This window comes from Hemibagrus wyckioides, linkage group LG04, assembly GCF_019097595.1.
Source record: "Hemibagrus wyckioides isolate EC202008001 linkage group LG04, SWU_Hwy_1.0, whole genome shotgun sequence".
Classification (NCBI taxonomy): domain Eukaryota; kingdom Metazoa; phylum Chordata; class Actinopteri; order Siluriformes; family Bagridae; genus Hemibagrus; species Hemibagrus wyckioides.
In genome coordinates this window covers 8,797,901-8,822,876 of record NC_080713.1, presented here as the reverse complement: position 1 = coordinate 8,822,876, position 24,976 = coordinate 8,797,901, and the positions used below count along the sequence as shown (strand labels likewise).

The window sequence follows — 24,976 nt, the reverse complement described above, 5'->3', positions numbered from 1 at the left end:
GATAATAATTCACTGTAGACTTCACACCTCGTTTAATCTATAAGGAAGAAGCCTTCTCGTATAAGGTCTGAATTTCCAAGTGATAGTCTTATCTTAGATTGTTCCCCCAAACCTTCATCTTCTTTTAATGCTTTTCACTTCTTCCTAAGGCATGGCTGATTATACTTTAATGACCCTAAAAAGACATTAGCGTTCATCCTGCTGTGTTTTTCTGCGAAGCCATAGGTCTTTGTATTACTTTGCATATTTGCAGAACAATGGAGAAGATTAATGCTCTTAATTTGCGTTTATTAAAAATGTGTATACAGCAGCACTGTTGAAACCTCGAATCAGATGGTGTTGATTAATGTTTTCTATAACCTCAGCACTATTAATGGACTTAATAATACATTATCATTTCCTTAGTAACAGATCATGCTCACAGCCAGTGAGCTACGTAATAAGACTAATAATAAAAAGATTAGAATCTTGAAGCTTTTTTCATAGACACGCTTATTTAACATTTATGAAAGGAGCGCTTTAAATGGAACAGTCAGTAAGATGTCCACCTCGGGGGGGGTTTTCAGAGGGCTTTCTGTTTTCTCCGTAACATGACCAGCTCTGTCAATCTCAAGAGATAGCACCACATCACACCATGCTGACATGGATTCGTTTCATTTAACAGCACACCACATCAAGTTTTATTCATAAAATAGGAAAGGATTGTGCATTTTTTTGTGCATTGTTGGACTGGGAAAGCAGTCATGTCATGTGCCTACCCCATTGGTGAAATTGATTGAAAAGCTTATAAACATTCTACTGACAATAAAACACCGATTAATCAGAAACTGTATACAACGACAGTATACACCGATCAGGCGTAACATTATGAGCACTGAGAGGTGAAGGGAATAATGCTGATGATCTCCTCATCATGGCACCTGTTAGTGGGTGGGATATATTAGGCAGCAAGTGAACATTTTGTCCTCAAAGTTGATGTGTTAGAAGCAGGAAAAATGGGCAAGAGTAAGGATTTGAGCGAGTTTGATGAAGGGCCAAATTGTGATGGCTAGACGACTGGATCAGAGCATCTGATCTGAAGGAACAGTGGTGAACCGGCGACAGGGACATGGGCGGCAAAGGCACATTGATGCACGTGGGGAGTGAAGGCTGACCCATGTGATCCATTCCAACAGACGAGCTACTGTTGCTCAAATTGCTGAAGAAGTTAATGCTGGTTCTGATAGAAAGGTGTCAGAATACACAGTGCATCATAGTTTATTGCGTCTGGAGCTGCATAGCCGCAGACCAGTCAGGGTGACCATGCTGATACCAGTGCACCTATGAAAGCGCCAACAATGGGCATCAGAACTGGTCTATGGAGCAATGGAAGAAAGTGGCCTGGTCTGATGAATCACATTTTCTTTTACAAAATGTGAATTCTTAACAGGGGAACACATGGCACCAGGATGCACTATGGGAAGAAGGCAAGCCGGTGGAGGCAGTGTCATGCTTTGTGCAATGTTCTGCTGGGAAACCTTGGGTCCTGCCATCCATGTGGATGTTACTTTGACACGTACCACCTATCTAAGCATTGTTGCAGACCATGTACACCCTTTCATGGAAACAATATTCCCTGATGGCTGTGGCCTGTTGCAGTAGGATAATGCACCGTGCCACAAAACACACAACAAAGAGCACAACAATGAGTTTGAAGCCTACAAATTCCTCAGATCTGTTAGCTTAAAACTTCTTTACAAAGACAAAATAAGCAATTAACATGACTGAACCATGAGCGATTAGTTTATGGCTAGAAATGAAAGGACTACAGAAGGTTTTTTGTTTTGCAAAAAGCAATGCTGCAAATTTTGACTAATGCTAAAAGAACTGAACTTGAATTGAAGTGGTGATCAATTTATTCGTCTCGTCTTTAAACAGCCATGGCTTCAGTTCTCTAAACAGACCAGAGAGGGTAAATGAAACGAAAAATAAGTGTATACTGCTTGCAAATACAAATACATACAAAATAAATCTCTTCTTTCTGAATTAATGTCTTCAACCCTGTAGCTAGTCCCTTGTCAAATGAGCTGCTATTATCTAAATAATCTACATAAAAGCACACGACTGGATAACCTGAAACTTCAGATCTGCTATAGAAGGCAAGCTGGTTTAGAAAATTGGTGTCGCTGAAAAGTCACATCTGTTATCACCCCACTCTCTGCACCACATTTCCCTCTCCACATCTCGTAGGATACATGGAAGACATGCATCAAGGCTCTTCTCTGTCCTGGCACCCTGGTGGTAAAACTAACATCCTCTGGCTGTCTGAACATCTGCGTCACTGGCTGTGGTCTCTTTGTCCCTTGGCCATGAAAATGTCACACAATGTAAACACTAACCCAGGGGTATTAAATAGTATTTGCAAGGGATCAGCATGGCTGCTGGTTTTCATTACAGCCAAATTAGAGGCACATGTGACTGGAGACTTAAGAAGAAGCCTTTATTTTTGTCAGCCATGATATAGCACCACTGGAGCAGAGAGGGCTGAGGGCCTTGCTCGGGGGCCTAACAGTGGCAGATTGGTAGTACAGGGGCTTGAACATCAATCTTCTGATCACCAACCCAGAGCCTTAATCACTGACCCTGAAGTAAAGTGACTAAATCCCTTTCTGGATCTTAAGTGGTGTTTAAGTGGTGAAAGAACCAAACCATTTCTCCAAACCATTCAACCTTGTCCCTTTTGTGTTACAGTGAGGCAGGTGGCCATCATGGGCTCGTACCTAGCTGTTCTCTTTGCCTTGTACCTGGTTCCTCTGGGCATGTATTCCCCCTGCATTAAAGAGGAGGGCACGCTGGGCCCAGCACCCATCCTCATCGGGCACAGAGGCGCTCCCATGGTAAAGTCATCACCAATACAAATTCCTCAGATCGTCACGTGATGTTCATCAGACTTCAGATCCTTTTATTATTCATGTCAGGGGAAAACGAATCTGTTACTGTCTGTTGATCCTCACAGCTCGCACCAGAGAACACACAGCTGTCCTTCCAGAAAGCTGTGGAGGCTGGAGGAGAGGGACTAGAGACTGATGTCACTATTAGGTGAGTCTCTCTCCAACTTTTCTCCAGCACTGATACAGCCACAGATTGAACAGTCACACTTTGTGCCAGACACACATCTCCTTATGTCTTTCTATCTCTCACTTATTAGATGGCTCAGTCGCTCAGCTCTGTCTCTATATCTGCCGTTCATCTCTCCGTCTTTCACATATTCCCTTACCTTTTTCTCTTTTTATCTTGTCCTGTTTGTCTGCCTTTGTTTTGGTCTGTCTTTCTCTTACCCCAGGGAAACTACTAAATGGACACAGGATTAAATGTCTTTCTTTTACCCAGTTTCTGTTAATCTAATGTAACTATTAGATGAACGCAATTTCTCTGTCATGTAACTGTTAAGATATTAAGATAATCCCTCTCTCCTCCGATGCTGTTTTTTCTCTTTGTTTCTGTTCTCCTTTCTCTTGTTCTAATGTCTATTAGAGTAAGGACAGTCTCTGCACCTGTTTCTTTGTGTTTTTCCATTTTTCTTTTTTGTTCTCCCTTTGTGGTGTCACTGGCAGCTGAGGACAGGTTCTCTGTTTCTTTGCCTCTGGCTTTCTTTGTGTATTTCGATCTCTCTTTCTTGCTTTGTCAATATTAGGTGAACACAGCCTCTGTCTCTGTCTGTCTGTCTCTCTCTCTCTCTCTCTCTCTCTCTCTATCTATCTATCTATCTTTCTCTCTCCCACTCATTTCATTTTCCATCACTGTCATTATTACAGACTCGTGTTTTCACCTCACACCTGATTACGTCCCCCTCGCCCGTAACATCCATTCGTGTGATCCATTCTCTGATCCCTGCCACGTCAAAGCCACCAGTCACAGCCTTTAATTCACCGCTCATTCATCAGATCTTTCCGCTGAGCGCAGGGTCATGCCATCCATGTGGCCTCTATAAATAGAGCTCAGACGCAGGTAGCTTCCTGGTGCCACCTCGGTCCTTCCATGACGAGCAAATGAGCTCATTATCTCCTTGCTAATCCTGTTAGAAGGCTCATGTTGCCTGTGTGATGCCCCTGTTAGCATGGCTGGGAAGTAGGCACACATCATAGCAAAATCAGGGGTAACCCATGATATCTGTGCTACATGCACATGAAAAAATAACATCAAAGTTGTGTTCTGACACAGATACATAAATACCATCAGTGGGAAGTCCAGACTGCATGCAAATACTTACTAGCAAATCACAAGCTTTCATTTGAGAAGGTTCTGTGACATTCAGCGTCCCAGCCTGCCCTACTATTAATCTGGTAAATAATTAAATATAGCGTTTCTTCTTGTTTTAACTAGTGAGTTGGCTAGCAAGAAAAACAGAGGTTGTAGTCTTTTACCTTCATTTTCACCACCAATGCAAATCACCATTAGGGAATTTTCTCAATATTCATACAGGGGTGTCTCGCTCTAGAGATTACTACAGCATCCTGTAAGAGGCAAGCAGACATGCTGACAACATTTTAATCAAAGCTCAAACATTGGATTGTGGCCAGAGTTTTGTAATACACAAATGTGATAAACATAATTAGTAAGGCCATTTGGGATGTCAACATTATTCGGTTCACAGCAAACAGAACCACAATAAACTCAAGTGTTTCCTCCTGGCAGCTACGACGGCGTCCCCTTCCTCATGCACGACAGCACACTGAGGAGAACCACCGATGTACGCAAAGTGTTTCCAAACCGGACAAACACTCCAGCTGCCATGTTCACCTGGGCCGAGCTGGAGATGCTCAATGCTGGAGACTGGTTCCTGAAGGTGAGAACGTGGAAATTAAAACATCTGAACTTAAGGACAGTGGTGGAATATAGACCAATCAGGCATAACATTATGACTACCTGCCTAATATTGTGTTGGTCCCCCTTTTGCTGCCAGAATAGCGCTGACCCATCAAGGCATGGACTCCACTACATCCCTGAAGGTGTGCTGTGGTTTCTGGCACCAAGATGTTAGTAGCAGGTTCTGTAAGTTGTGAGGTGGGACCTACATGGCTCAAACTCGCACAAATCCTTACGCTTGCTCTGCTTCTAACACATCAACTTTGAGAACAAAATGTTCATTTGATTCCTAATATATCCCACCCACTAAGAGGTGCCATGATGAGGAGATAATCAGTGTTATTCACGGCACCTCTCAGTGGTCATAATGTTATGCCGGATCAGTGTAGAACAGCTTTCAGCCCAATGATCAGAGGTCAAACAACATTAGCACATAAGTCTACGTCTTATGTCAAGCCATAACAACATTGTTTTTGCTACAGCTATACAGTCAGTTAATTCTTAATCTTTATTGCCTTCTAGCATGTGCTGCAACAATAAACAGTAGATAAATGCATATGCCCATTGCTTGTGTAATGGCTCTGAGTGATCTTATCTCTTTTCTCAGTTTCTCCTATAGACAGCTCTCTAGTCTTCATGCTGGTTTATCCTTTTTACCAACAATTACAGACTTCACAGGCAAAACCAGAGGGTATCAAACCTATGATATCAGGCTTTTACTTGAATTTACGGTGTTGTAGGAAATACTCAGTGAGACACGAAAGCCAGTTTGATTAGAGTTAGGATTGATTTAGAAGAGGGTTCAGTGGGCGGCATTGCGGTAAAACGTTCTCATGAATGATGTCTACAATCACATTTTTTTCCTCTGTCATTCTTTCTCCCTTTGTCCAGAGGGATCCGTTTGGAACAGCCTCATCTTTGGACCCAGATGCTCGAGCCCAGGTGGAGAACCAGACTGTGCCCACACTGAAAGAGTTTTTGGACTTAGCTGCACAGCACAGGAGTTTGGTGATCTTTGACCTCCGTCGGCCACCTCCAGGTCACCCGTACCGGAACACATGGATCACTCGAACTCTGGAGGTCATCCATAACGAATCCTTCATCAACTCTAGCCAGGTAGTGAAGTCTTTCTCTTATATGTCATGAAATATACACTTGCTTAAGACTATGTTTAGAGACATTATAATGTATATTATAATAGTGAACAAAAGAGAAGGATGGACTAGAAGTAAGACGCACCAGACCTTTGCCATCAATTATACAGAGAGACTTGACATCAGAGGGCATGTGACTCTGCTAGACAATCCAGTGAAAGGTCAAATGAATAGAGATAAGGAATACACAGCCCTGAGTGTAATTGTAGTAGAAATAAATCAACGTAAAATTCATATATCAGAGCAGAGATAGTGACCTCTGTGAAATATTGCATGCGCTCAATGTTTTTCTTTCCTTTCACACTCACTACATATTATTTGGCTACTTAATTAATATCAGGAATCGTTTATTGCCCCCTCCCTCATGTTTGTGTGTGTGTGTGTCTAGGTACTGTGGCTTCCAGCAGATCAGAGGGACCTGGTGCAGGAGCTTGACCCGGAGCTGCAGCAGACTTCCGGGAGCCGAGCGTCCATCGAGGAGCTGCAGGAGAACAACATCGTACGCCTCAACCTGCACTACAGCTCTATGTCCCAGGAACAGATCAGGTATAAACACCTGCTTATACCTGATTTCATTAGTGTCTATAAAAGAGCAAACATTCAGGCATCCACACACATTCGTTACTAGGCTCATTCTTTATAATGACTAGCTGCATTTGTTATCTTGGTCCAAGCAGGGCTAGAGTGGGAAGAGATGTATCTGTAGACATTTTGTTCTGACCCAACTTGCCGCTAGCAGTGAACTTTTTGAAGTTAAATCGAGCTACATGTGTTGTAAGAAGCCGCTGTGGTACTTCCTCTTGAAATTTTCACAGAACACAGACTACACTCTGCTTTGCTTTAATTGGCCTCATTCTTTACGAAATGCTTCTAGATCCCTGTAATTCTGTCTGGTTTTTTTTTTAAGTGTGACAGTACACTAGACTTATATCAAGTATTTTCAATTCAATGCAATTTTATTTGTATAGCGCTTTTAACAATGGACTTTCTCTCAAAGCAGCTTTACAGAAAATAAGAAACATAGTGCAATAGTCCTAGATGTTAGACAAAATCATCCCTAATGAGCGAGCCTGAGGCGACTGTGGCAAGGAAAAACTCCCTTAGTTGGTATGAGGAAGAAAGCTTGAGAGGAACCAGACTCAAAAGGGAACCTGAGTGATGCAGATACAGCATATGTAGAATGTTAGTGTGTATATTAATTAGGAGCTTGTTGTCGTCCTCAAAGTCCACATAGGGTTGCTTTGAATACCCAAATCCTCACAAAGCAGAATCCAGCTGTAGCCGGTCCATCTCTGGATGCCTCAGAATCCTCGCAGGGTTGGCCTCTTCTCACTGAAGGTCCGAAATCTTCATGAAGCGGAACACTAGCTGCTGTTCATAATATTAGCAAGCACTAGATGGTAATGTGCATTTAATCAGATGTACTGGAGCACAAGGTTATGGGATGTATTATGTGTATGCCTGGTTAAAGAGATATGTCTTAGGTATAATGTCTTGAATCTAGGTTTAAACTGGGAGACTGTGTCTGAGCCCCGAACACTGTCAGGAAGGCTATTCCAAAGTTTAGGAGCTAAATACGAAATCGCTTTTGTAGATATTCTGGGAAATTCTGGGAATCTTTTGGAGCGTGATGGATTGCAGCGTGTTAGAAGACTGGTTAGATACATGGGAGCTAAACCATTTAGAGCCTTGTACATGGTATCACTTGGTACTGAATTTTTAAGAGGCTTGGGATAAAAATGTAGAGAAGAGGAGCTAGATGAAAAGTAGAAGTAGAGTTGATAGTACTTGATATAAAGGACACTGGAAAAGAGATCGGGGACCTGAGAGTTTTTGTGTGATTCTGGCTTTTCTTTTATCACATGTACGGTCCCGTGACAGATGAGAGCAGTTCAACATGGAAATTTGATCCTGTACTGCTAACACAGTATGGAAATTACACCGGCATTACAGATTGTTCCTGTTAGACTGAAATGTTATGCTGAGAAAACCACCACAGAGATTCACAATATCAGTCTTCTTTAGAAATCTGGCTCCTGAACACTATGAGCAATGCTTTGGTATGAATGTTCATTTTGCTGTGTCTATCACCAGGGACAAGATTAAACTCCACTAACATTTGCACAGCACACAGTGTCCAACTGTATGACCACTATATCAACACTTTTTCTTGCTTTATTATTATTTTTTCAATCAGTTTGCCATACTGTGGAAGTCGGTATCCTAGAAACCGTAGAGCCAAAGCTTTGTGCTAAAATATATCTGTGAATTGAGTTACAGCCTGCCCTGTCAGCTCTGCTCTGTTAATCAACACCTTCCCACTGCTCAGAATCGAGTATTCAACAGGGCTGCGGTATAAAGAGAAATAATAAGATTTAGTTATTAGCACATTGTCTATGTGATCCATTGTCGGATGTTGCAACTTAGACAACAGAGTGATGTTTATGTTCATTTCTTTCTCTTTAACACAATTTTGCATTTAATCCACTGTGGCTTATCGTATGATCGTATTTTTAAGCACAGGATCTCAATAATTAAGCCATCTTTCAAACTTTCTTTCCATTTGTGTGTTTCTCCTCAGTAAATATGCCTCCGTGAACATCAGCACTAACCTGTATGTGATCAGTCAGCCGTGGTTGTTCTCTCTGGCCTGGTGTGCTGGAGCTCATTCAGTCACCACCAACGCACCGCACCTCCTCAAGATCCTCCACAAGCCAATCTTCCTCATGGTGAGAGACGCTGCACTGACCCATGTGCACAGTAAAAAGATACTTTTTTAAGAATACATAGATAAGATATAAAGACATAAAGATAAGATAAACCTTTATTCGTCCCACAGAGGGGAAATTGTCCATGTGTACTAGTCCAGTTACTTTAGCAACAAAGACGTGCTCTTTAGTTTGGCACATGCTTTGGCAAGTATGAGGCTAATGTTGTTTACAGTAAATAAGGGAAGCATAGTTGTACACATTTGTAGCGGCCATCTTGGGGCCAAAATCAACTTTGGTAACAATACACACATTCTTCAGACTGAGTATGAGGTATAGCTCATGGCAGAATTGTCCTAAAAGTGATTCAGACTTTAATCTCGTATCTATAAAACTAAAGTAGCGAACTTCCCCACTAGATATGATTACATTTGAGATAATGAGAAATAAAAGGTTGATTTTATTATTGTACTGTTTCTTTAAATCAGAGCAGTGGCATGTGTATCTGTTCTTCTTTCCAACACATCACATCGCTTAAGTGCCATTCATAATGTCCCTCTCTTTCTCAGCGTTTACCTTCTGACATTATGAATGACAATTAAGAATTAATGAAGGATACATTATGAATGACACGTCCTCTCTCTGCCTAATACAGACCCCACACGAGTACAGTCTGATGTGGATTCTAACAGACATCGTGTCTGCCATCCTCATCACAGCTGTTTTCATATTCCACTGGTGAGTTCAGATCCATATTCACTTCCCAGTTATTTTCCTTGAACGTTTAAGCCAGCTGACTCTCTCTATATATAGAGAGAATGATATAAACCATTTATTTTACTTATTTTTTTTAGGTGGCGAGAACGAGGCTTGCCGTTCTGGTCAGACAGCAAGCAAGTGCACGAGAATGGAGTGTACAGCAAATTTAGGACAGGTGAGAGACCCTGTGTGTAGGAACAGCATGATTAAGGCCTTACTGCATTCCTTACTCAGCGTGCACCACACATCTGTGAATGCACAGTTCGGTTAAGATGTTTCATGCTTTCAGTATAAAAGAATTTTTAATGAACACAAGGAGAAAAAATCTGGATCAATTCGTTTGAATTAATGTGAATTAGCTAATGGAGGCAGAAATTGGATGAACATTTTTTCCTTCCTAAAGCAGATTTCGAAACTCAGGAATCGGGTGTTTAAATTCATTTTAGGGCACGAAAAGTCAAGAAATTTGTGAGTCTAGTCATAGTATATAAATCAGTTAAGTTTGGGTCAGTGTTCAGGTAACCCAGTGGTCAGATGTCTTGCTTGTGTTTTTAAAATATTTTAAGTCTTTTAGTGGGCAATGTTGGCTCAGATGTTAAGGCTCTGGGTGACTGATCAGAGGTTTAAGAGTTTAAGCCCACACTGTCACTATTGGGCCCTTGAGCAAGGCCCGTAACTGTAAACAGTCCTTCAAACAATCCTTCCTTCAAAGTCAAAGTCTTTATCAAAAGAAAAAGGCAGACTTTGCGTCATAATATTACTTAATAATATAGGATACCCCTATAGCCCTGAAACATAGCTAAACGTTTGTTACTTGAAGTAGTTGAAGACCTTAATATCATTATTAAATTGCTCCATAATTATAAAATATGTAGAAAGGAGGTGTCAGTATGCTCTATACAGCCAAAAGGTTTGTGTACAGCTGACCATCTCACCCAAGATAAGATAAGACAGAACTTTTTTCATCTCTAAGGAAATTCTTTAGTTTCTACCAAACTGTTGCCACGAAGTTGGAAGCACACGATTGTGCAGGTCTTTATTTGCTAAAGCAATACAAGTTCCCTTCACTGTAGGACTCTGTAGCTCCTCTTTACAGAGCCCTGATCTCAACCCCACTGAACACCTCTGGGATCACCTGAAACGCCTTACATCAGTGCCTGACCTCATTAATGCTCTTGTGGTTGAATGAGCACAAATCCCCACAGCCATCTTCCCAAATCTAGTGCAAACCCCTCCTAGAAGAGTAGAGGTTATTATAACAGTTAAAAAAGGACAAATCTGGAAAAGGAGTGATAGCCAGGTGTCCACAAACTTTTGGCCATATAGTGGAGATATTTCTAGCAGTATTTACTTTTGAAATCTGACATGAACATTGTATATTTTACCAAGAGACAAAAAATATGCAATAAAAATAAGTGTTCGTGGTGTTAGTACGATCCTCGTGGCCTGCATGCACACGCCTATGCTATGAGCTGCATCACTTTCTGTGTCATAGATTCCCCTGAAGTTCACTGTATTCGCTGGAACCCTCTCTTCTCTGAAGATTCACCGTGGAGCGTGTTCTCAGTGGCTCAGGAACTTGCCCCTCCCTTGCATGCTCCCTTGTAATGGTGTGACCCTCTCCTGTCCTCTGAATAACCCCACTTTGGTTTTTCTCTCCACCCTCCTTCACGCGTCCTGGGCAGAAATGAGTGACGTCTGGTCCATCTCCAGCCTCAGTGTACGAGGGGAGGGACGGAGCGGGCCAACCACACCACACCTGCCCACCATCACGGAAGAGCCGCAGGTCTGAGAGAAACGAGCCACGAAAGAAAAGACTGTTTCTGCGTTCCGACTCCATAAAGCCATCCGTCCTTCCTCCCATCCATCACTGAAGCCTGTGAGCTATTATTGCCAGAACATTTTCTTTTGAGATTCAGACTGAGATTTGAACCACTACTTCATAGAGAACCAGCCGCGTACGAAGCAACCAGCATCTTCTCACTAAAACACGACCAAAAAGCGCCAGCATTCATGAAATATTTACCATATACTCCTTTTTTTTTTAATTATTATTATTATTTCTGAAGTTTATGATCAGTGCCATTATGAACTCCTCTGGAAACTCTTCATATTTGAGAAGAAAAGCTCTCTTAGTCTTCATCCAGTCATCAGCAGATGGAAAAGAAAAACTTACTGCACTTTGTGTGATATATGGATAAACGTAAAAGCATATAGGTATAAAACGTTTTTGCTACATTAGAAGTGTAATGCTAATGTATTATAGCTTTACGATGAATGTATCTTCAATTATCAAGCTGAATATGAGCATGACTGCAAAAACACACCACTGAGCTTCTGTTGCTTCTGCAGCAATATCCAAGTGGCCATAAATAAAATTACGAACCAATATCTGTATTTAATCAACGTTCAGTAGTCCGAACCTAGTGACTGTCAGTCAGGCAACACTGGAGTGGCAGATTAAACCTTCCAGACTTTTCTAAAGCATTCAGAGACAATCTGCACTAACAGTTACAGACTCTGGCTGTATTCACAAGGATATTTTGGTAAGACACACAAATACAAGCCTCTGTAATGTCGTAAACAATGTTTGTAGGTGGTTTTGTTCCTCGGTAGAAACTCCTTCAAACATAGAGGCTTAAAAATGTAAATTCCCCTGCATACCATATCCATAAAAGCTTGCTTAACCTTTTCACCATTACCCTGTTCCATATTGACTTAGCAGATACTTTAATCAGTATAAAGAAATGAATTATTTTAAGTCTGATATAAAACTAGACAGGAATCTGTTGGCTTTCAGTGTGAGGTTTCTCTGTGGCTAGCTAAAACATTATGAAATATTATGGAAATTCTTCAAGCCTTGAGTATTTACTTTCTTCTGAGCCATTAAGCACAGAAGTGGAGTGTGACACCAGAAAGAAATTCAATGCTGAACATGGGCACATCAAAACAGGCAGAAATTTCATTGGTAAAAAGAGTTCAAAGCTTTACAGCATCTATGGAAATTTCTAGAGTCTTGGACAGATGGTCATCATTTAGTAGTGTATTGGAACAATATCAGAATACCACTTTCCTTAATTTTCCCTACTCCAAAAAGTTTATACTTTGAGGTGAAAGTGCTTGGTTATACCAGGGGTTGTTAAAGGAGGGTATATATTTTTTGCTGGCATGCTGGTTTGGCTCCATTTGTCTGCTTGGAGCGAAGAGTCACTGCTAATCGATACCGACTCATCCTGACTGATCACCTTTATCCTATGATAAAACTTAATGGGAGTGGTCTCTTTCAGGATGACTCCGCCCCCATCAACAGGACACAAGGGCTCACTGAATCATTAGACCAGTATGAAATGATTAATGTTGTGTATCGCCGTCGTTCTCAAAACTTTCAGTTCAGGTTTGAAAACTGGCCAGTTGAAGATTAGGAAAAAGATCAGGAGACATTTATTCAGTGTACAACAGTCTATTTTCAGTGAGTCTGTGCCCAATGTCGCCTCGGATTCCCTGCCTCTGGCTGGCAGAAGGGGGATCTAATGTGTTTTTTTGCTGTTGTAGCCCATTGACATGCTTTTCAGCTCACCACGATTGTAAAGAGTGGTTATTTGAGTTACTGCAGCCTTCTTGTCAGCTCTTTACTTGCCTGCTTGTCTAGCGCATAAATTTCTCATTTGTCCACACCGAATTTATAGACCTTTAAATATACCAAAAAAATTATTTACTTTTTCCTGCCTGAAAATTTCTTAGAAAAACATTAAGTTTCTTAAATGATTGACATTTACTGATTTTTCTTTAAAGTCAATTTCTAGTGAGCCAGTAAACAAATCTCACACGACATAACACCCGGATATACATTATTTATTAAATGCATACAATATAATTACAAATATAATAGCCAACAAGGAACAATGTGCAGATCGGGCTCTGCCATTCAGGACGATACTCGACGACTCGAGTCACTCATTGTGCAAGGAGGCTGTGATGTTACACACATAATACAAAGTCATCTCGCATGCTTCATTTAAAATTGCAGTTAAATTATATGCTTTTGTTCCCACAGAGCTGCTGCCCTCCGTTGTTTTTTCTTTGTACGCGGAGATTGTTGTGTGTGGGGAAAATCGAAGGCGATCAGCAGTTTGGTGCTTGTTGTGTAACATATTCTTAGCAAAAAGTCCTTGTGAATGCAGCCTCATACAAGACAATCTGTATTTACAGGAGCATTTAGAGAAAGATGAATACATTCTGTCTTGCAGACTGTGCGATTATGGGATGCTAGTGATCCGGAGGTCCGAAACAAAACAAACCACTGCAAATCATCGCGTAATGGAAAATAAAGTAGCCGTAGTGTAGAATTATTGTAGCTGTAGGGTTAAAACGAAACAGTTTACACTAAGCACTTTCATATGTGAGCTGTTACACAACGCACAGCTAAATGAATAAGCGAGGAATGAAATCCTGTGCATTCTGTCATGCTACATTCAAAACATTCCTAGTAGACTGTAACAAACAATGCAGCCTTTGCACCTATACGCTGCTTTCCGTTTTAATGCGCATTTATTTTGCTGTAAATATAACATTAATGAGATTTTAAAAAGGTGTACTGATTAAGAAAGGGCTTTTTTTGTTTGGGACGTATGCGAAGCTGTGGGGTCGCAGCGTTCATGTTCAGAACCAGTCTGTTTCCTGGACGTTTCACAACATTAAATATAACTATACATGGATTAAAAAAAAAAAAAAACGTGTATAACGTGTTGTTCTTTCAGAAATGAAAAATGTAATGCGGTGTAACTCTGCAGTGGAAGAAGAATATAACATATCAGGCCATGCTGTTAGAGGACATTATGTGGAGAAGAAACTGTGGAGGCGGAGGCAGTCGCTGACTTTGCTTAATGAAGATGAAGCACATGAAATACAAAGTACACCAAACAAGACGAGGAAGAGAAGCAAGGCATAAACATGAGCGTAAATCAGGTGCTGTGATTTCTGACCACTGAAGACAAAAGCTAGACACCGGGTGCTGTACAAGACGTGACTGAAATACTAATGCTAACTAACGTGAATTGTGGTGTGTGTGTGTGTGTGTGTCCTGAGAATGTGGTGTGCTCTCTGGCTGATCGGAGACATATTTCAGAGCCGGTTTAACATAACCATGATGCTCAAAATTGATATTTTTCTATTAATTACAGAGTAAAAAATAATAATGCAATTAGGAGTGTGAAGCCAATTATGGCTCAATCCTGATTCAAGGCTACATTTTCGGTAGCAGTGTCTGAGACAGATCAGCATCCCTGGTCTAATCTATCATATATCTTTATTTTGAAATGCTTCAAAGAAAACATGATAATAATTTGCAAATCCGCCAAAACCTGTGACTTGGCATTTCACAGTTCAGCATCCATCTTGTGTACAGATAACATGTAACGTACAGATAAACTCAATTCAGTTCAATATCAATTCAATTTATTGTAAATAAATTGTAAAGTTAAGTTACTATTTTATCCCTAATGAGCAAACCTGAGGCGACGATGGCAAGGTAAAACTCCCTGAGATGATATGAGGAAGAAACCTTAAGAGGAACCAGACTCAGAAGGAAACCTCATCCTCATCTGGGTGACACTGTAAATAATGTAAATGTTCATAATGTCCTTCCTACAACAGCAGCCAAGGGCTCTTGAGGAACTAATAGGTCAGTGTAACGTAGGTCACTTTGTTGTTACCTGTTGTGTTAAATATACCTGACCTATAACCATATTTAATAGATCTATAGAGCTATGCTTATTATTCAAATGAAAGCAGTACTTATTCTCAACAGTAGAAACATGTTTTACTCTAAGCTTCATGCTTTAAAATAATAAGATCAAGTGCTATTTTATAAGCTGAATAATGAGGTAGAAACCAGATTATTAAATGAGAAATGTGATCATTACTATTAGTACAATTCATGCAGCAATATACTGAAATATTGCATTTAACAGCAAAGATTAGGAAAATCTTCTTCACTATTCATTTTCTATGAAGCTAGAAACCTATAATGATTAAAAAGAAGAAAAATGAAACTATTATTTAGTCTTGACGATCAGTGTGCCGTTTAATTCACTTTAGCTCACAAAACCGATTCAAGAATACAACTAGTTTTTCTTCTCTTCAAATCTTTCATCTCGTCATATTTATTCTTACTTGAGGAATTTTCCTGATCAATTCATCCATCCATCCATTTTCTATACCCCCTTTATTCCTAATTAGGGTCACAGGGATTTGCTGGAGCCAATCCCAGCACACACTGTGCGAAAGGCAGGGGTACACCCTGGACAGGTCACCAGTCCATCACAGGGCCACATATAGATAGACAACCACACACACACACACACACACACTCCTAATGTACATGTTTTTGGATTGTGGGAGGAAACCGTAGTACCCGGAGTAAACCCACGCAGGCACGGGGAGAACATGCAAACTCCACACAGAAAGGCCCCTGCCTGTTTGAACCCCAGGATTCGAACCCAGGACCTTCTTTCTGTGAGGCAGCAGTGCTAAGCACTAAGCCATGGTGCTGCCCCCTGATCAATTCAGTTCAGTTCTATTTTATCTGTATAGCAAATTTAACAATGGACATCATCTCAAAGCAGCTTTGCAGTACATAAGAAACATAGTACAAAAGTCCAAGATTAATGTGAGACAAAATCATCCCTAATGTGCAAGCCTGAGCCGACTTTGGCAAGGAAAACTCCCATAGATGGTAAGAGGAAGAAACTTTGAGAGGAACCAGACCCAAAAGGGAACCTCATCCTCATTTGTGTGACACCGGAGAGTGTGATTATAATTTATTATAAACACCAGAGAGTGTGATTATGAATAAGGTCCTTTCTACCTTCACTTGGAGTTGTGTGGTGCAGATAGAATGGTATTTTGTGGAGGTTTTTGTCCTCAAAGCTCCGACCACTGCTTATACATATCCTTAAGTGAATTATTACAACAGTAGCAGTACTTTTACTCCTGTCAGTGCATTCTGTACTCTTTCAGCCACTCACTATAACTGACGTAGCGCTCTAATTCATTTCTGCCATTTTTTCCAATGACAATTGCAAAAACACGTCATATCCAGAGCTGCTATCTGTATTATAAACCTACAGCACTATAAAAACAAGACGGACAAAAACCCTTGCCTTGTGTAAAGTTTCCATTTAATAAACTCAAGTTTCGAAAGTTTAGAATGTTCTGGCCTTTCGAAAGTAGGTCAGATGTGTCCACACTCCAATCTTGCCCCTTGCAAAGATGCTTATTTTGGAATAAGGCCATGAGTTGAATCACACTTTACTCCTGCTCTGAACCATGTGTATCTGTTCATTTCTATATCCCCTTCAAAGTGTTTATCATCTCCAAGAACTAGCGTGAATTGCTTAACGTATCTTTCAAGCATCTGGAAATAATTTGTGTACCATCTGTAAAAACATATAAAAAAAAAAAAAGATTTATCTGCTTACGAACTGTTAAAAGCAGTGCTGCAGTCATCTCTGGAACAGGATTTTCCCTGTAGAGCACTCAGTAAACCTTCCTGATAGAGTACAGCTGCTTTGGCTAAGATAACTTACTAGCTAATGTCACTGGGTTAATGTAAGAATAAGCTGATTAGGATCCTTCAAGGACGGCAAACGCTTTCCATTTTATTGTGACTTTGCTATCAGATCACAAGAACAGTGAAGGACACAGATTTCTGCAGTGATATTTAAGCTCTAGGAACAACCAGAGGAAACAAGAAGTGTTGCTAATATTCTCAGGTTGTGCTAGTAGCACTACTGTGGGGAACTGACGGAAAAGGGGACACACTGATGAACGATATCCTTAATTTTTGTATTTTGTCTAATGATGCTTCGATTTAATTACGTCTTCAGTAAGAAACTAAAAACCCTCGATCAAAAAACACTACACTGCTAAAGCCAGCTAGCAGCACTGATGTATTTATTAGCCTGTGTTTTATTGGTTCAGTTTAGGATTGGTAGTTTTGGGGTTTCTTAGTGTAATGCCTGCTCGCTAATTGCTAATGTGTTAATGTGCACTGGTGTGTGAAGATACAAGACAAAGAATTAGCATATTGCGCTACCGTTTGCCACAGAATTTGACACACAAGAGTAAACAGTAGCATAACACCAAGTTATTATTTTAAGTCTACAGAACAGGTATACTTTCTTCGTGAATTTAAGGGTATCTACATCCAAATCAGGTGAACGGTGTAGGATTTCACCTGGTGTGCTTTTTAATGGACCAAAAGTAATCGGTTTTTCCCTCAAGATCTTACTTTCAAGTGTCAGCTCATAGGTCTAGAGTTGATTTTAAGCGTTAGAGTCTGTTGCTGTTAGCTGTTAAAGCCAAAGAGCTCATAGTGCTATTGAAGCCAGCCATCATTAGGCTGAAAAATCAAAACAAAGCCATCACAAACAAGGTGTTGCCAAATCAACCATTTTTGGTACATTCTTAAATAATGAAAGGCCTGAAAGAGCACAAACAATAACGGTGGTAGATGGCAGAAGTTATCTTTCCCTGCTGAAGAAAAGTCCCTTCACAAGAAGAAAAGCAATCAATAATCAAGAGAAGACTTCACCACAGTAAACGCAGAGGTTTTAAATACAGATGGGTCATAAAAACTTCCAAATATTAAGGACCTGCCTGTAGATATATGTACTGTATATGTGCATAGTATATTTCCATCATTTTGTATTCTGAGTTGAATTAAGCACTCAACTTGAGTTGGGGCGGTGGCAGCTCAAGTGGTTAAGGCTCTGGGTCATTGACCGGAGAATCAGGGTTCAAGATGCCACTGTTGGGCCCTTGAGCAAGGCCCTTAACCCTTTCTGCTGTTTATTTCAAAATCTAAGCTTTTCTATTATACAATGGGGGTGGTGGTAGCTCAAGTGGTTAAGGCTCAGCATTGATGATCAGAAGGTATTTTATAAGCTGCTGAATAATGAGGTAGGAACCAGATTATTAAATGAAACCACATGTGCAGTGATTCATGTGAGAATGACTAGCAATATAATGCAGCAATATATTGGTAATATTACATTTAACATTAAAGAGAATACAAAACATCTTCAGTAAGCATTTTCCATCCCTGATATTTCCAGGCTTAAGGGCAAGTGACGGTTGAAAGACAGTGGTCTAGACACTTTTAAAAAGATTCCGTCTCTGACATTTTTACTTAACCATCCATTCATTCAGTTTAAGAAGCTATGCAACCTGACTCTGAATACGACCAACTTTCCCCTGTGTGAATGGATGACATCAGTTTTGAAATGTTTTGAATTTGAACATTTTAAATATAAATCTGCACATGACTCTGAAAGTGATTCTGAATCTGACTCTGCATATGACTCTATACATCTCTCTGAACATGACTCTATATATGACTCTGAACATGATTCTGTATAGGACTCTCAACATCTCTCTGAACATGACTGTATAGGACTGAACATGACTCTGTATATGACTCTGAACACAACTCTGTATATGACTAAACATCTCTCTGAACATGACTCTGAATGTGATTCTAAATCTGACTCAGAACTTGATTCTGTATATGACTCTGAACTTGACTTTAAATATGATTCTGTATATGATTCTGAACTTGACTTTAAATATGATTCTGAATATGACTCTACAGATGACTCTGAACAAGACTCTAAAGATGACTCTGAACACGACTCTGAACAAGACTGTAAAGATGACTCTGCATATGACTCTGAACATCTCTCTGAACATGACTCTGTATATGCCTCTGAACATCATTCTGTATAGGACTCTGAACATGACTTTGTATATGACTCTGAACATGACTGTAAATGACTCTGAACATGATTCTGTATAGGACTCTAAACATAACTCTGTATATGATTCTGAACATGATTCTGTATATGACTCTGAACATGATTCTGTCTAGGACTCTGAACATGACTTTGTATATGACTCTGAACATGACTGTAAATGACTCTGAACATGATTCTGTATAGGACTCTAAACATAACTCTGTATATGATTCTGAACATGACTCTGTATATGCCTCTGAACATCATTCTGTATAGGACTCTGAACATGACTTTGTATATGACTCTGAACATGACTGTAAATGACTCTGAACATGATTCTGTATAGGACTCTAAACATAACTCTGTATATGATTCTGAACATGATTCTGTATATGACTCTGAACATGATTCTGTCTAGGACTCTGAACATCTCTCTGAACATGACGCTGTATATGACTCTCTATATGATTCTGACCATGACTCTGTATATGACTCTGAACATGATTCTGTATATGACTCTGAACATGATTCTGTATATGACTCTGAACATGATTCTGTCTAGGACTCTGTATATGATTCTGAATGTGATTCTAAATCTGACTCAGAACTTCTGTATATGACTCTGAACTTGACTCTAAATATGATCCTGAATATGACTCTACAGATGACTCTGAACAAGACTGTAAAGATGACTCTGAATATGACTCATATGAATATGAATATCAATATCAATATAAATAATCACTGAGGAAACCTTTGTTCAGCCAGCAACTCTACTACAGACACAACGGATTCTTCTGAAACCATTTCTTTGTTTTAGACTCAAGTGCCAAACATTTAAAACCAAGAAAATCTACAAAGACGAAATAAAATCCACAATGCTAACATTTAAACCTATAAACACATATTGTACATAGATACACCTTAAATATGCATAAGCAAAAAAAAAAAATTTAAGGCTTTTAAAATCTCTGATACAAAAATGTTTTCGAGTCCCAGTTTATGTTGCCAGAAATTAATTCACACATCAAAATCCTTATAAAAACAATTACACACGGTGCTTCCGTCCAATTTTCCCCATGCTTCCTTCAACAAAACAAAGATTGTTAAATAATTTATACTGAGATTCATTGCAGGAAAAAATAATGATATCAGTTTATTATCCCCCGTTTGAACTGCCCCCATCCTCCTTAATAATGTTAAACACCTCTAATAGTGTTTAGATCCTCTTGTGGTAGGACACATGTATATTTCACTTTTAACTTCTTGTGATCCATTTTTAAAGACTACGTATATTTTACTTTATTTACCCCCAAAATCGTCTTATTTACCCAGAAAAACTTCTGCACTCAGTTATACATGTATGTGTAATGTTATGTCATATGAATTCATGCTCTTCAAAATGAAAAGAAAAGAAAATGCCCTGTACATTGTAGATTTTTTAGTGTGTTCAATCAGGAGTGAATTTCCGAAACATACGGTAAGACTAAGGACTCAGAACCCATAATTATAGCTTTTATATTTATTTTTAAGGTTTATTTCTGTTGTTTTAAAGACTATAGTAATATTTGTTGCAGTACGATCGGCTCATCATCATGCCTGATGGCCATATCGCAGAGCAGCACTTACTGTAACTTCAGCCAAAAGTAACAAAAAAAAACTGTTCATATGAGATGAATATAAGCAATCTTTACAAATAAATGCATCCCTATAACTATAATCAGCATATAAACATTAACAATTACTAGTTATCACTTAATAGTAATAAATATAGCAATATACAGGTACGAATGTCTGGTAGCCACTGCAAGTTGCTTGTATCCTGCTTCAGTGAATTTACATGCATACACAAGAGAACAGCAATCTTGCAATGCTTCCAGAGCATCACAGTTTGTCTTTCAGGTCAGGTTCAGTATTTGAGAGGCGGGAGGTGAGCAGATTTAACCCACAGAGTCCAGCCAGGTCCAGTCAGAGGTAGTCGTCCTCACTGGAGAGGGATGAAACGGTATCATCAGGGTAAACAGAGCCTTGTGAGCTGTTAGAGGGACTGCGGCTCATCCTCCACAGCTGCCAGGCGAAGGTCCGGTTCCAGGTGCATGGTTGACCCACACCCCGGAGCATACGCACCAACTCTGCCGCCTCCCGCCAGTAAGACGTTCACCTGCTGTGGCCACGTGAGCTCCGCTGCTTGCTCATGGTGGTCAGCATCTGGCTGATGTAGGAGGTCAGCAGATCATCCATTTTGTAGCCCTGTTTCAGAAAAGTGGGGAACAAGATTCACAAAAACTATTTTTTGTTATGTGGCAATGTGCATGTTCACGATTACGCAGAAAATATAAGCTTTCTTTATTTCAAAATCTAAGCTTTTCTATTATGGTGGTAGCTCAAGTGGTTAAGGCTCAGGGTTGTTGATCAGAAGGTGGGGTTTAAGCCTCAGCATCTCCAAGCTGCCACTGTTGGACCCCGGATCAAGGCCCTTAACCCTCTCCGCTCCAGGGGTGCTGTATCATGGCTGACCCTGTACCCTGACCCCAACCTCCAACGCTGGGATATGCAAAGAAAAATTTCACTGCAAGTTCGTTAACATGCAAGTAGGTAGGTAGGTAGGTAGGTAGGTAGGTAGGTAGGTAGGTAGGTAGGTAGGTAGGTAGATAGATAGATAGATAGATAGATAGATAGATAGATAGATAGATAGATAGATAGATAGATAGATAGATAGATAGATAGATAGATAGATAGATAGATAGATAGATAGATACTTTATTCATCCCAAAGGGAAATGTACAGCAAGTAAGCTGTAATCTGTTTATTTGGTCTGGTTAGTCTTTATTGATAATGTAACTCATCATGGTAGCAGCAGAATGACTTCAGAAAAGGAAATGCATTCGGTCTAAATTAGAGGAACTTTATCATACAGTAACACAATGACCCAAACACACCCAAAGATTAATCTAAACCTAGCATTTCACTTCCTGAGGAAGAGGACTGAAAGGAGAAACTAACAACAACTGAAAGAACCTGCAGTACAAGCCTGAAAAACATCTGCTCACCTAAAATGTAGGCGGTCTGCCACCAAACATGCCAAAGTTGTTTAAAGATGTAAATATTAGCAGATAAAGCAGAAATACTATTTTTTTTTTATCTCAAATCCTTGCATATCTAAAGGACTTCAGAGTCCTGAATAAAACATAAGGACATTAATAATCCAAACATCACCATAATATTTACTGACCAGTGAGGTTTCACAGAGCAGCTTGCTTCCTCGCACCAGGTTACCGATGGTGATGTGGAAGTAGGTGTTTCCACTGCTCCAGTTGGAGATCTTTGTGAAGGGGTGAGTGGTTAAAATATCCTGGGAAAGGAAAGACAGGAATAAATCCATGAATCAGTACATTCATTTGATTAGGAAGACAGAAATTCATGCAAATCCTGTCACACACCTTGGTTTTGGGGTCGATGAGACTGACTCCATGCTTGTTGATGGCTATTAGCAGGATTTCAGGAAAATTTGGCTCAGTAGTTTGCTGCAGTGGAGAAAACGAAAAAGAAAGGCAATGGGTTGTAATAGTGATCCGTTCATTATGTGATGTATGTAGCCGCCGAGAATGTAGTTTTATTGTTACCTTCACTTCAAAGAAAGCTGACCCGAAAGTGGTCCACTTGAAAATGATCTTCAGAAACATCAGCTTGGCTTCTTCCCTCGCTTTGCCAGCATGCTTGTTGAAGTACGCCACAATCGACTGCATCAATCAGAACAGAAGTTGAAGGTTTGTGTGTGTGAGGAACATTCCAAAAACTGATTAGAGATATATTATACAACAGTTATCCCAAACTCACTCTTTTCCAGTCATCAGGAGAGAGCTGGCGAATCAGATCCTGCGGGATCAGCTCTTTCAGCATTTTGGGGATGCTGGGAAAGTACGATTTATCATCCTCGAATTTGACTCTGTAGATTAGCGCTGCTAGCTGAAACACTTCCTCTCTGGAGCATTTGTGGTAACCGCGAAGATATTTAGGAAGCTCCTGGACATTGTGGACCAATACACACAGTTACAGTAAAAGACAGTTAAAGACTGCACATTTTCATAAGTCATTATATGGATAAAGACTTTGCTAATTTGTTTCTTAGGGTACGTTCGCTCTTATGCGTTATACAACTTTCAACAAGTTTCCAGCAATGACAAAGGGTTCCAGCACATGAATTTCCATGTGATTCAGCTGAAAAAAGTAAGCAATTGTAATAGTAAAAGCATGTACTGAAGTGTTTTATTCCTCTTATACATTATATTGCCGAAAGTTTTGGGACACCCCTCCAAATCATTGAATTCAGATGTTGTTTTTCAGGGGTTGAGCTTGGTCCCTTAGTTCCAGTGAAAGGAACTCTTAATGCTTCAGCATACCAAGACATTTTGGACAATTTCATGCTCCCAACTTTGTGGGAACAGTTTGGGGATGACCCCTTCCTGTTCCAACATGACTGCACACCAGTGCACAAAGCAAGGTCCATAAAGACATGGATGAGTGAGTTTGGTGTGGAGGAACTTGACTGTCCTGACCTCGACCTGATAGAACGCCTTTGGGATGAATTAGAGCGGAGACTGAGAGCCAGACCTTCTCGTCCAACATCAGTGCCAGACCTCACAAATTCGCTTTTAGAGGAATGGTCAAAAATTCCCATAAACACACTTGCGGAAAGCCTTCCCAGAAGAGTTGAAGCTGTTATATATGCAAAGGGCGGGACAACTCCATATTACATTCATGTGCATGTAAAGGCAGATGTCCCAAAACTTGGCACTGACAAAAGATTGGCACATTGTAAGTTCTATCCATTTATCCTTGTTGTTGTTGTTGATTTATCTCACCTGGTAGTAATGAAAAATAGAATCTGCGAAAGAGTCCTTTCCAGGGATTGTGTTCGTCCATAACTTCTTCATGAAGAAGACCTGGTAGGTCAGTGAAGGCACTATTCCTGTTAAACATGAGAAGTTTTTTTTTTTATCACGACACTAAACAATGACTATATACATCATGTCATGACTGTTACCATCTTTAGCAGGTCTGGCTTTCTTGATCCAGTCGGTAAGATGGCGGACAAAATCGAAGAAGAAATCACCCTCTGGAACACTTATCACCTGTAAAACATTAAAAAAGCAGCACACAGTTTTGATGTTGTTATTCTATAATGGGTGTAATTTCCTACAAGCTTCACACTGCAGCATGGAGCTGGGAATCTGAGTGGCCCTGTAACTGAGCTCTGTTTAGAGAGTAGCTGATATTACCTTATCAGAGATCTTCACAAACAGACTGAAGCCATCTGCCGATTTGAGCAACAGCCTGCCGGAGATGTTCAGGCAAAAGTCTTTTGCTTTCGTGCTGGACTCGACCTCGAAGGCCTGAGAGGCGCAAGGGGAGAGAGAGAGAGAGAGAGAGAGAGAGAGATTGATTGACCTTTAATCAGATTTCACACTGGGTTACACCTCTTCTCATTTCATTCAGGTTAAAGAAATTAGTCTCCATCTGAGCAACAAAAAAATGAGTGCCGTTAATTTGCCAGATTCTAAATAAAATTGAACAAGATATTATTAATAAATTTGTATTTGCTTCACTTCTAATAGGAAACACTAGATACTATATTTTACGATATTTTCACTTGTTAAGTTGTGTGTTCCATGCACAGAGGAGGTGATCTATCCGATGGTATAAAAAATTTTTACCA

The 24,976-nt window shown here is 40.0% G+C and overlaps 2 protein-coding genes across 7 annotated transcripts in view; one reads left to right on the top strand and one right to left on the bottom strand.

Annotated features, from left to right (window-relative positions):
- gdpd4a (glycerophosphodiester phosphodiesterase domain containing 4a) overlaps positions 1–13,785 on the top strand; it is a 28,672-nt gene extending 14,887 nt beyond the window's left edge. For 2 of the 3 annotated variants that reach the window (XM_058387314.1, XM_058387315.1), the window contains exons 8-16: positions 2,731–2,876; positions 2,996–3,078; positions 4,675–4,825; positions 5,737–5,961; positions 6,388–6,545; positions 8,581–8,728; positions 9,363–9,445; positions 9,562–9,641; positions 10,962–13,785. In XM_058387314.1, the coding sequence (XP_058243297.1) occupies positions 2,731–2,876; positions 2,996–3,078; positions 4,675–4,825; positions 5,737–5,961; positions 6,388–6,545; positions 8,581–8,728; positions 9,363–9,445; positions 9,562–9,641; positions 10,962–11,074 (1,187 nt within the window). In that variant the 3' untranslated portion in view covers positions 11,075–13,785. The remainder of the gene's footprint in view (positions 1–2,730; positions 2,877–2,995; positions 3,079–4,674; positions 4,826–5,736; positions 5,962–6,387; positions 6,546–8,580; positions 8,729–9,362; positions 9,446–9,561; positions 9,642–10,961) is intronic. The other variant, XM_058387316.1, reaches the window with a different exon arrangement.
- Positions 13,786–20,043: 6,258 nt separating this feature from the next.
- myo7aa (myosin VIIAa) overlaps positions 20,044–24,976 on the bottom strand; it is a 58,258-nt gene continuing 53,325 nt past the window's right edge. For 2 of the 4 annotated variants that reach the window (XM_058387311.1, XM_058387309.1), the window contains exons 41-48: positions 24,540–24,653; positions 24,305–24,392; positions 24,123–24,229; positions 23,098–23,283; positions 22,884–23,000; positions 22,701–22,784; positions 22,493–22,612; positions 20,044–21,510 (exon numbers count right to left, since the gene is read on the bottom strand). In XM_058387311.1, the coding sequence (XP_058243294.1) occupies positions 21,418–21,510; positions 22,493–22,612; positions 22,701–22,784; positions 22,884–23,000; positions 23,098–23,283; positions 24,123–24,229; positions 24,305–24,392; positions 24,540–24,653 (909 nt within the window). In that variant the 3' untranslated portion in view covers positions 20,044–21,417. The remainder of the gene's footprint in view (positions 21,511–22,492; positions 22,613–22,700; positions 22,785–22,883; positions 23,001–23,097; positions 23,284–24,122; positions 24,230–24,304; positions 24,393–24,539; positions 24,654–24,976) is intronic. The other 2 variants (XM_058387313.1, XM_058387310.1) reach the window with 1 other exon arrangement.